Source organism: Manihot esculenta, chromosome 1 (assembly GCF_001659605.2).
Source record: "Manihot esculenta cultivar AM560-2 chromosome 1, M.esculenta_v8, whole genome shotgun sequence".
In the NCBI taxonomy this organism is placed as follows: domain Eukaryota; kingdom Viridiplantae; phylum Streptophyta; class Magnoliopsida; order Malpighiales; family Euphorbiaceae; genus Manihot; species Manihot esculenta.
In genome coordinates, this window is record NC_035161.2 from 28,402,932 (window position 1) to 28,418,937 (window position 16,006).

The following is a 16,006-nucleotide window of genomic DNA, read 5'->3' on the forward strand; positions in this document are numbered from 1 at the left end:
AAAAAAAAAAAAAAAAAAAAAACTTCTCGCCTCTTCTGATAAGTTCCACTCTCGTCTCTCTTCTTCAACAGTGATTCCACAACACCCCCCCCACCCCCCGATTTTTTAGGGTTTTCAAATTAATTTCAGCATTCTCATTATTTACTCATTTGCATCTCTCTGACACTGTTTTTGTTTCAGTCTCTGATTTGAGAAAGTTTGAAAAGGGAGCGAGAGCTCCCTGCATTTTCTGTTTTCTCGGCCGTCGAGTATTGAGGTGCGGTGGTTGCATTTTCACTAAATAAAGGATGATAAAAGGGGCAGGATTGGGAATCTATGGGAGTGGCCAAAGCGTGGAGTTTTAGCGAGATATCGGCGAACCTGGCACTTTTACACCAACAAAACGGTAACCAAAGCCCCAGCAGAATCGCCGGAGGCGAGAGCAAGCATCACCACCACCATCACTACCGCCATCATAGACATAATGACTGGTGGCGGAGGTGGAGATCCCTTGCCACGCAGCAACGCAAGAAGATCCCGTGGTCGCTAGTTTGCGGGTTAATGCTGTTCATTTTGGGATTGATTTCGCTTTTCGCTGGACATGTGGCCTCTGATCTTGAGTGGTACTCTCAAAGATTGGTCACACACAGCTTGGGCCGACTGGTAGACTTTAGGAACTTCTTCTCATTACTGTTCCAAAATCCTTCTTTTTATTTATTTATTTTTTTTTGTAGTGACCTTTTTTAAGTGAAAAAAAGTTAAGATTTGAACTCTTAGTTGACATGTGAAAATAAATATTCGCTTGAGGTATAGTATCTATCATTGCAAATCTGATATTTGCAGGGTGGGAATCGGCGTGAACCGATTGATATATGGAAATCGAAGTACTCTAAGTTCTTCTATGGATGCAGTGAAAGAGGACGTAATTTTGCTCGTAAGTTAACTCATATATAATCACTATTTTCTTTTATTGCTACGGATTATGCAATGGATGCTTGCTCATTTCCCCCCCTCTCTCTTCGTTCTGTTTTGCTGACAACAAAGACATAACTAGAAAGAGAAAATGTTTTTCTTTTGTTTTTCTGCTAAGCAGTAGCTGCTAGACCAAATGTTTCATAGGGAGGTTGTGTAATATGGAGACTAGGGTGACGACAAAGAGTAGCATTATGCTCTTGCTCTCACTTTTTCTCTGCTAGTCTGGGTCTCAAAAAGTCTTTTATATGACTAAGCATGGATGCTATTCTTTTCATCAAGCTATTTATTTGCGACTTCTGTAGTAGGACTGTACAATTAGCCGCATTTGTTGATTATGTAAAATATGAAAATCATCTTCCTAAGCCTACAAATTGCAGAAGCATTATTCATTCAGTGTTTTTTTTTTTTTTTTTAATTTTCATTTGGCCTATTGGATAAAGAATACCACAACTTTATAGATTCACATTTATACCCAAAACTTTTAATTTTGGATCAAAAAGTTCAACTTTCAAATTTGTTGTAATTGTAATAACTTTTTAAATTAATTTTGACCGGATTTAAATTAACTCGGATGGCATACTACATTTCATTATTTTTACCATATAAGTATAAGTTGATTAACTTAAATTAAACTTTACTTAAGACTTTAAGTCACTAATTACCTAAAATCCTCAAATAAGATTTTTATTTAAGAGAATTAAGTATTTCACTTATATAATTTGAGAATTTCATATAATTAAGAGTTTAGGATCTTAACTATCAAGTTGCATATGTGATAAAAATAATGATATGTAGCATACTGTGTAAGTTAATTTAAATATGGTTTAAATTAATTTAAGAAGTTGCTACAATTACAACAAATTCGGAAGTTGGGGATTTTTAATCCAAAATTAAAAATTTTGGCTATAAATGTGAAAAATCGCGAAGTTGTGGTCTTTTTGAGCCAATAAGCCTTTTCATTTTAATGTTGTTTTTCCTGTCTAGTTCTTCTCTTGAGGAATGAGTATATCCCCTTATTTGGTGTTTTGGCATCTGGAATCTGACCTATTCACAATGGTTGGCTAGTTTTGCTCGTGTATATTTGTGATTCGTGAGTACTTCTGTTGCAATAATTTATAATGTGATGTTTGAAGGTTTTACTGTCTTCAAGTTTGCCTGTAGTTTTTTCTTGAGAATAATGGTGATAAAGAATTTTGAGTTTTCCTTGAAAGAGTTGTTGCAATAGAAGAACTATCGAAATTGATATTGGTAACAATGATGGTGCTGATTTGATTTTGTTAAACCTTTATAAGTCCAATTGACCTAAAAAAGCCAAACCTTTGCGAGTTATTGCGATTTTATCCCAATGTTTTAATTTTAGCAATTTTAGCCAAAATTAAAAGTTTTGCAAAAATTTTATTCTTGATTTGGGGGGCATGTGTCATTACTAACTTTTATTGTTAAAAGTGGGTCCCATCAGGACACATAAGCAGACCTTGGTTACTTATTAACCATAAGATACATAGGTAATTTCCATTATGGTTAAAAGAAATTCTAAATTAAAACAGTTGAAACCAAAGGTATTTTGACTTCACTGCTGATGTTTCCTTTCCCCAACAACTGCTGCTGGTGATGATTCAATCTTCTGCAATGTGTGCGCCGAGGTTATTAGGGTAGAGAGAAATATAGAGACTGAGGCAAGTATAAATCAGATTTAAGAATCAGCAGCCACGCCCTCTCCTCCTAAACAGTTAAAACAGACAATTTTCTTCCCTTCCTTTCCTTTTCTTTTCTTTTCTTATCTCTCTTAATTAATTTGTAATCACAGCTGCCATGATTTTCCCTGCAATCAATCATCCAAGGTTTAGCGGTCCCCAATCAGATGTGAACACATCACGTTCAATGCACAGGAGAACACCAGAGATCACCAATCTCTTCTGCATGAATATTTTTTTTTTCTTCTTTTTTTTCCCTACCATATTCTTGATAATAATGACAGTTTATTAATTACCATTCTTGAAAGAACTCACTGTAAAAATGAGTTAAACTTGAGAAGAAGCTGTTCTTTCTCAGCAGGAGCAGTGGGGTCAGTTGCTGAATTTTCCATCTTGAGATTTTGTTGGTGATACACTTGCCTTGGTCTTTCTATTTCTCTCTTCAGTACTATCCTCGCAACTTGGTTGTGTGCGAGGTTATTACGGTAGAGAAAGATCTGAAATTTGATTACAATTGAATTTTCCATCTTGAGATTTTGTAAAACTTTCAATTTTGGCGTAAATTGCCAAGATTGAAACGTAAGGATAAAATAGCAACACCTCCCAAAGGTTTGGCTTTTTCAAGTCAATTGGCCTTTTTATAAACATGGCTGCTGCTTCAGTTTTTTGTGGTCAGAGACATTTTCTATTCATTGCATCATCTGAGCTGGTAACTTCTTTTTTTTTTTTCTTTTAATTTATTTTATGAGATATTGTTCTCTATAGGCTTTATTTAAGGGTAGGGAAAAAAATGCATGTTTATACCCATTTGGGTTTTGTTTTCCTTTTTTCTTATTTTTATTTATTTATGTCTTATCTTGAGCAAGATATGAGTTTAAATTCATGGATGGAAATCTAACACTTGTAATTTCTCCATCTAGCTGCCAAACGTGAGCAGTCATCAAATGGCTATTTGCTTATTGCGGCAAGTGGAGGGCTGAACCAACAAAGAACAGGAGTAAGTGAAACTTAATTTGGTGGAAGCATTTGTGTATGAATTAGTGATATTAGATGCAGAATCAGTGCTATTAAATGCAGTTATGTACATGTCATCTGTACTCATTATGTTTGTTTGGACCAAGAACAAGCTTTACTAGTGTTAGTCTGATTAAAGAAGGTTTCTGTGGGATTTTGACTTCTGGTCTTCTTATTATTTTCACGGAAAGATAAATGCATCCTGCTTCCTGAAAATAACAATCACCTTCTGGACTCAGATAATTGATGCTGTAGTTGTTGCACGGATTCTTAATGCTACATTAGTTGTGCCAGAGTTGGATCACCACTCCTATTGGAAAGATGATAGGTAAGTTGATATTTTTTTGGTCAATTGGCAGTAATATTTAATTTGAATTATCTTCTTTTCTTTTCACATTTGCCTGATTTATGGATTCTTCTTAAATGTTATGTTACCTTGCATGCAGTGACTTCGTCAACATTTTCGATGTTAATTGGTTCATTTCCTACCTTGCAAAAGATGTGACCATTGTCAAAAGAGTTCCTGATAAAGTCATGCGATCAATGGAAAAACCTCCATATACAATGCGTGTTCCAAGAAAATCACCCTCTGAATATTATCTAGATCAAGTTCTGCCTATACTATTAAGGAGACGAGTAAGACAATTTGCATACTCGGTGATGTTTTCTTTTTATTTCTAACCGCATTCTGTTTGCTGTCATTTTTGGTGTCCATACTTGGTTTTCTTTTAATTTATGACAGGCCGAGTCCTTTTATTGATTTTGTTCCTAGTTTGCAGTCAGTCAATTAACTATGTATTTCACAGGTTGTGCAATTGACCAAGTTCGATTACAGGCTTGCAAATGACCTTGATGATGAAAATCTTCAAAAGTTGCGTTGCCAAGTTAATTATCATGCTTTAAGATTTGCAAAACCCATACAAGATATTGGTCAAAGACTTGTTATGAAAATGAGAAAGATGGCAAAACGATTTATTGCAATTCACTTGAGGTATGTCTTTCATTTAAATTGTAATTGATTATTGATAAGAAAATAGACTTGGATCTTTAAGGGGAAAGATTGTACAAGTCTTTATAAAAGTAAATTATCCTTGCATTTAATTAAGTAGGATACTTAACACACTCCCTTCACGCATAGGGCTAACACTTGAAGCGTAAAACACTTATAGGAGGCCCAACATTGGTTAGAGAGGTCTAAACTAATACCATGTTAAGAGAATGAACCCAAGCTTAACTCACTCCCAAAAGCTAACTTAAGAAGGGACTGTCTAATTCTTTACAAGGGACACATCAGCTGCATACTTAGCTGATGTGTTATACTTAACAGTAACAATGATTAATGTTTAAAAGTTAATTTAATTGCCAAAAGATGTATGTTTTTTATTACAATGTTAGCTTTGTGTTGAATTCATGTCTATTGCTGTAACATTCAGGGATTATTTTGATGTATCTTTTCGTCTTAAAATTAAGAAGTTTAGTATTGAGAAAATTTAATTAGGATGTAATATTTTAATTGTTTAGGAATCTTATTATGTAGAATTTCCTAGTTAGTGTTTGTAGTGGGTTAATATTTTCTTACTCTGGGATTGCTAATACTAGTGCTATTAGGACTAATTATTATACTATAAATACTAAACCAGTAAACTGACACTAATTAGGAGAAGAACCACAACAAACACTTGGAGGAAGGAAAAAAGAGTGAACTATTAAATTCAATTAGTTCTCAATTGTTTAGCATCAATAACCATAGATCTATCAAAATGCCAGATGATGTGTGTTTTTATAGTATGACAACTAGTCCTATTACTACTAAGATTAGGAATCCCAAAAGAAAAAAAATACTAAATCGATACTGGTTAGGAATATAAAACCAAGACCAATTAGAAATTCTACACAATAAAGTTTCTAGATAAATAAAATACTATTCCTAATTATTTTTTAAATAATAGAAACCTAAAACTTCTAAATTTTAAGATGAAAAATTATATCAAAACGTTCTTTAACTGCATCATCTTCAAGCTTTACATTCTTAGGAAGGACATTTTTCATACCCTAGGTTGTGTAATTCTTTCACTGTTTCAGCCGAAAGTAAATGGAATCATACTTTTCTTGAATGTGAATCCCATGATATCAAAACATTTTAACAGTCTCTTCCTTGTGTTGGATGCTTATTCTCATAATATGAAGTTGTGGAATCTAGTAATGAGAATGTGGGCTCCGATCTACGTTTATACCTTCTCTCTTATCCATTAAACATCTAGGGGATGTGAAAAATTTTGAGAGGAATTTTTTATTCTATTCCAATTGAATTGATCTTTACAAGGTTTGAGTATTATACACAAGAAATCAATATAAATTAAAAATATTTATAATAAGAATAAAATTTCTATAATCAAGCCTAATTAGGGTCCCAAAGATCTTAATGGCAAGCCTAATTAGGATCCCAAAAATCTGGATCCACCTAATTAGGAACCTTTTATGTTGGTCAACGCTCCCCTCTTAAGTTGGTGCATAGATATTACACATGCCCAACTTGCAAACCTAGTGTGATAGATCTTGTTGCTGAGCCCTTTGATAAACACATCAGCTAGTTGTTCATCGGAGGAGTTATTTCACTTTATTGTCCATCAATTTCTATGTGCTTCGTTCGATTGTTAAATCGGATTGTGAGCTATACTGATAGCATCTTTATTGTCACAATACAAGAGTTTGTCCCTCTCTAACAATTTCAATTCCTCTAACAATTTCTGTAACCATAGGAATTCACAAACACTTTGTGCCGTTGCTCTATATTTTGTCTCAGCTTTTGATCGAGCAACAACACTTTGTTTTTTGCTTCTCCAAGTGGCAAGGTTTCCTCCTACAAGTGTGCGGTAACCACTAGTCGACTTCTTATCATCAAAGGATCCAGTCCAATCTGCATTTGTGTATGCGGAGATGACCGTGTTTAGAGAATAGGAGACTTTTTCCAAGAGCAGATTTCAAGTATCGCAAAATGCGGAAAACAACTTGCATGTGACTCACAAGGATCGTGCATAAATTGACTGTCTAAGCTGACTGACTGCATATGCTATGTCTAGTCGAGTATGCGAAAGATAAATCAGATTGCTTACCAACCTCTTTGATATTTGCCAATATTCACTAATTTACCTATTCACTAATTTACCAATTCCTGCTTGTAGTTTGTGATTGCTCTTAATGGGAGTTTGTACTGGTTTGCAACCTAATATACCAGTTTCATTCAATAGATCCAAAATATATTTCCTCGATCCGGCAATCTCGATTCTCAAAAAATATTGAAGTTTTTCTAAATCTTTAATTTCAAACTCATGAGCCAAAATCTTTTTCAGCTGACTCATCTCTTTAGTGTCATTCCCTGTTATTACTATGTCATCAATATAGATTATGAGAAGGGATCCCCTGTCATTACTATGTCATCAACATAGATTATGAGAAGAGTAATTTTGCGCTTGTGATGTCTGATAAATAGAGTATGGTCAGTATTATTCTGTTGATAGCCAAAGGAATTCATAACTTTGTTGAATCTATCAAATCAAGCTCTAAGTGACTGCTTCAATTCATACAAAGCCTTTTTTAATATGTACACCTTTTCTTGTATTTTTTCATCAGCAAATCCAGGAGAGATTTTCATATACACTTCCTTCTCCAAGTCTACGTGGAGGAATGCATTTTTCACATCAAATTGTTATAGGTTCCCGTCAAGATTGACAGTACTCTGATTGAGCTTATTTTAGCAATAAGGCAAATGTCTCCTGGTGCAAATGTCTCTTGGTAATCCATTCTATAGATTTGAGTGTATCTCTTGACAACTAGTCTAGTCTTGAATTTTTCAATTGATCCATCTGCTTTGTGTTTCGCAGTGAATATCCATTTACGGTCAACTAGTTTTTTTTTTTTTTTTTTTTTTTTTTTTTTTTTTTTTTTTCAGATGGAAGAGACATTAACTCTTAGGTCACATTTTTAGCCAAGACTTTCATTTCTTCAATCATTGCTTCATTCCAATTAGAATCTTTGAGAGCTTCCTTCCATAGACATAGAGGAAATAGATAAGGCAAAGACTCTATAGGATGGAGACAAAGCATCATAAGAGAACAAGTTAGAAATAGAGGTCTTTGTGCAAGACCTAACTTCTTTTCTTTGAGCAATTGGTTTATTTAGATCATCAATGGGCTCAGAGTTTAGGAATGACTCACCGGATGGAGAAGAGAAAGATTCATGACACTGAGTAGGCTGCACAATAGCTTCTTCTGCTTCTGTTGTGTCTCTTCTTGAGTATTTCCTTAAATTTAATTTATCCAAATATCTAATTATTATCTTTTCCTGATCACTATTAGTCTCTCCTTGTATAGTAGTCTCCTCTAGAGTAAAACGCTTTATAACTAAAACGCTTTAAAGTTATAGGACTAGAAATCACTTTTTCTCTCTCGTTCTTCTTCCTTTGAAGAGGTGATGGAGTAGTAATGAAGTAAGGTTGTCTCTCAGTCTCTCTAAACGTAACATTCATACTGATAAAATATTTTCAAGATAGAGGGTAGTAACATTTGTAACTATCCTGTATGGGAGAGCACTCAACAAACACACATTTAAGAGCACTCGGATTGAGCTTTCCACCTGTCTTAGTATGAACAAAACACATGTATGCAAACAACTTTGGTGGAATAGCAACCCCATTTTGGCACTAATGTAAGGACAATTAGTTTGATGCAGTATCCCATTAGACTCCAAATAAGCAGAAAAATATCCATCCATGTACTTTGTGTTATTATCAGTTCTCAAAACTTTTATTTAGTGTCAAATTGAGTATAAACCATCTTGTGAAAAGATTGAAAATAAAAAAACACATCACTCTTTGCCTTTATTAAATAAACCTAAATCATATGAGTGCAACAATCAATAAAAATAACAAACAACGATTACTAGATAGTGAGACTGTTTGAGGAGGTCTCCAAACGTCAGAATGGATGGTCATAAAAGAGATCGTACTCCTATTATTACCGGAGGGATAAGAGGTTCTTATATGCTTGGCATACTCACAAGCATTACAAATCAAAGAACCACATTGAGTCTTGAAAAATAAACAAAGATAAAGATCAAATTTCTCTAAAACAAAGAAGGATGGATGTCTTAACCGTCGATGCCACTGTATAATTTTCTAGTTGACATTCTAATTTCTTTCAAAAAGAGCCTGAAGTGAATTTAAATCTATATTCCCTTCTAATATATATAAGCCATCGTGCAGGCTACCATAACCAATCCTCTTTCCAGTTTGAAGGTTATGAGTAACACAATAATCAGAAAAAAATTCAATTTTAGAGTTAAAGGGATTTGGTGGAAGTACTGACGGATAAAAGATTAATAAGAAAGTGAGGAACATGGAGAACAGATGATAGCTTAATATTGGAAGAATAAACAATCGATCCGGATTCAGAGACAAGAATAAAGGAGTCATTTGTAGACACAAAAAGTAATTAAGGAAGTTTTTAGAGTAACATGTCATGTGTCTATTTGCACCAAAATCAATAATCCATGGAGCAGGACCAAAAACACTACATCACCTCCATTAGTGCCTTTCTTATTTGACATTTTAAAGGTAAAAAGGCGCCAGCAACACAAAGAGACAGAAATGATCTAAGTTACTGTTAAAATACCTTGAAAAACCCAAAGGAGAATCCGATCACGGAACAGGGCTGGTTAGAGACGCGACATGCTGGAAAGAGGGCCAATAAGGAGCGTTGACGGGAAAGGATGCTGGAGGAAGGCTCATGCGCCGGCGCGTGGAAGGAGATGTGGAAGCTGTGGCGGGATGTGAGGATATGCTCATGTTCAAACCGGTGTCGCGTGTCGCCTGTTGGTATCGGATTCAAAGGATTAGTGCAAAGTTCAAGGCAACATCAGAACATTCCTTTGAAAACCAATAAGAAGAATTTATTCGAGGGGGAATTTAGCCGGGGATCGGCTGGAAATTTGATAGGCTTTCCTTCGGTACAGGTGGTGTCGAACAACCCCTCGATATAGTCGCCTAGAAGCTTAACCTATTAGTTAGCCCTAACTTTTTGTGACAGATTTGAAACTTATGTCAATTAAAGTAGCAAGACTCTGATATCGTGAAAAATTTTGGAAGAAATTTTTTATTCTATTCCAATTGAATTGATCTTTACAAAGTTTGAGTATTGTTATACAAAGAATCAATATAAATTAGAAATATTTACAATAAGAATAAAATCTCTATAATTAAGCCCTGTAATTAAGTCTAATTAGGATTCCAAAGATCTGAATGGCAAGTCTAATTAGGATCCTAAAGATCTTAATCCTCCTAATTAGGAACTTTTGATGTTGATCAACAGGATGCATACTATAGGTTTGCTATAGTACTTTGTTTTCTTCATTAAGTGTAGTTTAATGTGTTTGGGTTATATTATCTCAATATATTTGTAATTCATTAAGAACGTGCATTTCATATGTAACGTACACAAAATTACATGTATGAATATTTGTTTGAACTTTCGCTCGCATGTTTTGATTTTCTTTTGTATTCCAACTCCTATGGATCACAGGTTTGAACCTGATATGCTTGCATTCTCTGGATGTTATTATGGTGGGGGTGAAAAGGAGAAATTTGAGCTTGGTGAAATAAGAAAGAGATGGAAAACGTTACCAGTGAGATTGCTGTCCTTTATGACGTTGACTTTTAAGTTATTATGACTTGCATAAGAACTACACAAGAATTAAGAACTCTTAAATGATCATGCTGTGTGCATTTGCTTTGAATGCCACATGTCATAATTCTCTTCCAGCTGGCAGGAGAAATGCTTATTGAGATGGATTCCAAGAATTAATTCTGCCTGTAATTCTACATAAATTTTGTGCTTGTGCATGATTGTTCAGGACTTGAGTGCAAAGGAAGAGCGAGCTAGAGGGAAATGCCCGCTTACCCCTTATGAAGTGGGATTAATGCTGCGTGCTCTTGGATTTACTAATGACACATATATCTATGTTGCATCTGGAGAAATATATGGTGGAGAAGATACCCTGCGGCCACTTAGAGAACTCTTCCCAAACTTCTACACAAAGGAGATGCTTGCTAATGAAGAATTGGAACACTTTCTTCCATTTTCTTCCCGCTTGGCAGCCATTGACTACATTGTCTGCGATGAAAGTGATGTTTTTGTCACCAATAATAATGGAAACATGGCCAAGATTCTTGCAGGTCAAAGGTGAGAAATTTGGTTCATTGTTCTCAGTTTTGCTTTATATGGACATTATGAACCAAATTTCAATTTAATAATGAATCTCGATGTTATCATGCAACTCAAATCATAATATTATCGATGTAAACAAATATTGCTAGATTAGTATGTTACTCCAACTCTTCTTATCTTTGGACACTCCTCATTAACTTTTGTTTTTGTATCAATGGATCAAAGGAGGTATGCAGGGCATAAGAGGACCATCAGACCAAATGCGAAGAGGCTCAGTGCATTGTTAATGAAAAGGGATAAGATGGACTGGGATACATTTGCCAAAAAAGTGAAATCATGCCAGAAAGGATTCATGGGGGAGCCGGATGAGATGAAACCTGGACGAGGTGAGTTCCATGAATATCCATCTCCTTGCATCTGTGAGAGGCCATTGGTTGATGAAGGAAGCAACCATGATGAGGATCATCTATTAGAGCAAGTTCCTGTGAAATCCAAGGCAAAAGTACCATCAAAAGTATATGAAGGAGAATAGTGAGAAAAGCATTGGAAAGTCTAAGAACAGAAGCATGGGAAAAGCTTCAATATATTCTAAAGAGATACCTAGGATGATGAAAGCCTTCCATAGGTCAACAGAAGACATAAGCCCAGGATATGGTGGAAGAATTTATTCCATATGGATAAAATTTTCTGAGATAATTATGGCTATACCAACCCTCGGATGTGGTGAAATTTTTACACTCAAATACGGTGAATGAGTTCTGTTCAGTTTCTCTGGCTGGATCAATGTAGAGAAGGAAGGATCTTTGGTGAGTTGCAATTGTTCATAAAATAGTTTTGCTAGGTACATTGTTTTAGGTAAACAAAAGTTAAACGCTGGCTCTTTTTTTTTTTCTCTTCCACGCTGTGGTTTCAATTCGGATGTGGCGACTGTAATGCTAACGTCGCCAAAAGTTCAATTATTTCCAAGTGTCACATTCTTTTATCTTATTTTTACAAAAATATACTTTCTCACGTTAGACAGGATACGCTCATATTATGCCAATTTTAGGAGGTCCTGTTTTTGCCGCTCCTAAGTTGTACGCCGTCTCTTTTATGCCTCCTCCCCTATTTGAAGTAGGTTTCTCCTTCCTTTTTTGGATGGGTCGTGAAATATTTTGTGTTTCAGAGTACTGTAAGGGAGGTTTAATTTTTAAATATGCTTTTATTGTTTGTATAGATTGTTGCATGCAAGGATTCTTGCAGTAAGGAAAATCTGGAGCCTTCCTGCTTCTATAGCATGTAGATCTGGCAAAGGAGTCTTGGTCATTTTGAGACACTTACAACGACTATTCTGGCTGGAGCTATATTTACTCTCTTCTTGTCGGTTTTGGAAAAGGTAGATCAATGGTTTTTCCTTTGTTTAAGTTCGGTGAAAGACAGAGAAAAGTCATGTCCTGTTGGTGTTATTCTCGCAAGGATCCTTGAAGGCCTGAAAGGCAAGTGAGACGCTGAGAGTCTTACCACCTCCATCTTTTGCTGACGATTGGTAGATCCATGGTTGTTAAAATTGGATTGAATTTATTGGTCGGATCAGTTTAATTAAGAACTGGATCATGGTTTGATTCGGTTTAAATAATAAACCCTCTTTTCAAGAAAATCAGTAAAAATCAAAGTGATCGATATAGAAATCCTGACAATTTTTTGAATCTGGCTGCATTTACTGATCAAAACTCAAAAAGAATGCTCGGGATGAAGCTAAAAGAACTTACCATTTTGCAATAATGTTGTGCTAGTTGTTCCTAATTAAATTTCTTTGTAATTTAAAAAAATATTATTAATAATAATTTATTTCATTAAATGAGATAAATTATTAAGTTATTTTATTTTATTATCTCTTAAAAATTAAAACATACATTAATTTAGTATGTATTAGTTTATATAATTTTAATATAGTTATATTTATTTTTCATTTCTTATTATAAAATTTCAATTTTAAGTTTTTCTTATTAGATACAGTTATATTATTATTTAAAATTATTAAATTTAATTAGATTTATTTTAATAATTATTTATACAAATATATAAAAACATTAATTATAATAAAAACATTATTATTAATTTTATTATATTTGTTCAGTAATATACTGGTTCGATCACGGTTGAACCTTAAACTCTTAATAGTGCTCTCACTAATTCATTGACTGAGCTGAGTTTAAAAACATTGAGTAGATCTATGGATTTCTCTATGGCTTTAGTTTTTTATGGATTTTAGGCCGGTTTTGGATCTCTTTTATTTTGGTGTTGCATGCTAGTCCTTTTTCTAACTTAATTATTTTGAGAAGTTTGGCAGCGCTGCTGCCTTGTATCGCTCTATCTATAGCTAAGGTTTCTATTTTAGGCTTGGGCCTATTTGTAGGGATGGGTTGGACTTAGTTTTCTTTTTAGCCATGACATGTTTATTTTAGATCCCATGTCTCTTTTATGAAGGATAAATTGCACTTTAATTTCTCTAATTTAATAAAATATATATTTTAATTTTTATGCTTTTAAAAGCTTATGATTTAGTTTTTCATATTTAAAAAAATTACAATTTAGTTTATACTGTTAGAATTAGAATTAACTTATCGTTAATTTTTTTAAAAAGAACTAAAATACTCTTAATCTCTATCGCCCGTAGAGAGAAAATATGAGAGATTAAACTGTTAATTTATTGAACATTGCAGAGTTGGTCCAACGTCGCAGCTACCATGAGAAGGTTCAGTATTGATCTGCGACGGACAACGCCACAAGCCTAGTGGTGAAACATGCCTATCTTTGGTAAAGACAGATGTCGTGCGTGGTGATTGCACGTTAAATCTAGTTACTTCGAGATTGCGGGAGATGACTGCTGTCTGATTTTAGTAAATAGTGCATGTCTTCATGATGTCGTTGATTTCAAGGCTTACACGTCCCTTCACCGTAGTGTCACTGTCATCGGTGATACCCGTAAAAGATGATGTTGTCAACTCACGGGATGGATACCCATTATGACAGGCAATGAAACTGAAAGAAATTAGTTTTCTCTCGATTTTCGTTGAGAAAGAAGGCAATGGTTGTCAATGGAAAAGCAAGGGTTGCTCGAGCTTCGATATCCGCTAATACCAAATTAAGCCATGCTTTCGATGGTCGCATGGTGACAGCACAATCGACATGGTCCACCATCGGGTCTGGTCGAGTTTAGTCCCTCTAGTTTTCTCTAATTCTAATGGTGGCAACTAAGATTATTTTGATCATTTTTATGAAAATTGACGACAAGTTAATTTTAATTTTAATGATACAGACTAAATTGTAGTTTTTTCAATTATCAATGATTAAATTGTAGGTTTTTAAAAATAGAGAAATTAAATAGACATTTTATTAAATTAGAGAGATTAAATTGTGATTTACTCTTTATTTAATTGTTTATCTTTGAAAAAAAAACCTCTGAAAGGAGAATGCTCTGGTAGTTGTTTTATGTTAATAGTGTTTATATTTTTCAGGAGAATTATCCTTAAGTGCTTAAGGTGTTTAAGTATTTGTCAAATCACCTGTATTTTAACAATTACATTAGTCCCTTTGACTAAATTACCCTTTTAAAATTTTGTACTTCTCTACTATCCCACTCATTCTACTCTTCCTCCGCCCTTGTTGCTTTGTCCTCTCCCTCCTCCGTCCTTCAAGGTCTCATTCTTGTTGCCTGTACACTCCCTCTCTTGAAGCTCTCAGAAACTTGAGATAAAAGAATGGCCATAAGGAAAATAAAATAAGAACATATAGCCAATCAAGAAGCAACAGCGCTTCGGCTTTATTAATGCATACAGTGTTGAGGTCTATGATAAAAAAAAAATGGTGTTTGTCTTAGTTTGAGCCCTGAAAAAAATAAATTGTAGTGATTATAAGCTATTTGACTAAGCAAATTATTATGTTTTTTTTATTTAATTTTAAAACTTCACTATATATCTTATTTGATATATTTTCCTTTCAGTAATTTTAATAATAAATGTATTTATGAGTTACTTATTAACAAATATTTTAAAAGCTTATTTATTATTTATAACCATTTTAACCAAACACATAATTTTTATAATTACTCAAAATTTTAAATATTTATAAGTTTCAAATGGTTTATAAACACAATATTTATAAGCTAATTTTTATAAACCAAACAAATCCAGGGTGGTAATTAGAAGGGTTAGGCCGCCCAACCTATTTGGGTGGATGCAGACACATGGCTTGAATGGTAATGAGAGCAAGAGAGATATAACGATTCAGGCGGAGAACAGAGCTGCATGCAAATTGTGGATGAGTTGCATTAAAGAAAATGGAATAAGAGCGAGAAGGGGAAGGGGAAACTGAAAGGAAAATCAAGGCTGGTCCTACAGCAAGGACTAAAGCATAAGTTTAGAAGCAGAACAGCTACTGTAAGAAGCATATGATGAAGGAATTCTTCACAATTATTTTCTCAGCAAATGCAATCTTTTTTTAAGTTGAGTGTTGGACAGCAAAACTTATACGTTTAGTTTTGATGCTCGTCCGATATGATGGATAGATTTCACACGTTTTTGCCGTTCAATTGGTGGAAGCATTTTCAAAAATGAAAAAAAGAAGGGTCTTACCCAAGTCGCTTGCCACTGGAATTAAAACTAAACGTATGTAAGTTGAGAAAGAGTTAATGCGCTTCAAGAAAAGCGATGAATTGAGAGGAAGTAACATAGAAATACAGTGGTGTGGTCAAAATTGTGAATGAACAAGGTTTCATGCGTAAGAGGAAGAAAAGAAAATTTAAATGATCTTTTCATAATGACTTAACGGCCACACATTTAAACTAGAATGGAGGTTTAACTTATTTAACAGAAATAAAAATTGAAGTTTTTTTTTTAATACAATCATCAAACTCTAAAGACCTTAACGCCGACTAAATGAAAATAACAAAAAATAGAAAAGGAAAAACAATAACAAAAATCAAGGACATGTCAACTTGCTTTTGGTGCATGAAGAATGCAGTTCTCTTCTTATTTCTCCCAAATAAAAATATATGAACCAGTGAGAAATTATTATTGATTACGGTAATGACCCAACTAAAATGAAAATTTAAAAAAGGTTTAATTCCAACGGTTGATGGTCATC

At 34.1% G+C, this 16,006-nt stretch overlaps 1 protein-coding gene across 2 annotated transcripts; it reads left to right on the forward strand.

The window, feature by feature from the left end:
* LOC110609537 (O-fucosyltransferase 29) lies at positions 1 to 12,095 on the forward strand. 2 transcript variants are annotated; one of them, XR_006350613.1, is made up of 10 exons: positions 1 to 642; positions 823 to 913; positions 3,569 to 3,645; positions 3,902 to 3,990; positions 4,109 to 4,298; positions 4,469 to 4,653; positions 10,238 to 10,340; positions 10,569 to 10,897; positions 11,108 to 11,688; positions 11,900 to 12,095. XR_006350613.1 is itself a non-coding variant. In XM_043956372.1 (9 exons), exons 1-9 carry the CDS (start codon positions 316 to 318, stop codon positions 11,412 to 11,414), a joined length of 1,698 nt encoding a protein of 565 aa, XP_043812307.1. In that variant the 5' UTR covers positions 1 to 315; the 3' UTR covers positions 11,415 to 11,862. The 2 variants fall into 2 exon arrangements, 1 of the variants encoding a protein (XP_043812307.1); XM_043956372.1 differs by lacking the exon at positions 11,900 to 12,095 and having other exon boundaries at positions 11,108 to 11,862.
* The last annotated feature ends 3,911 nt before the right edge of the window (positions 12,096 to 16,006 follow it).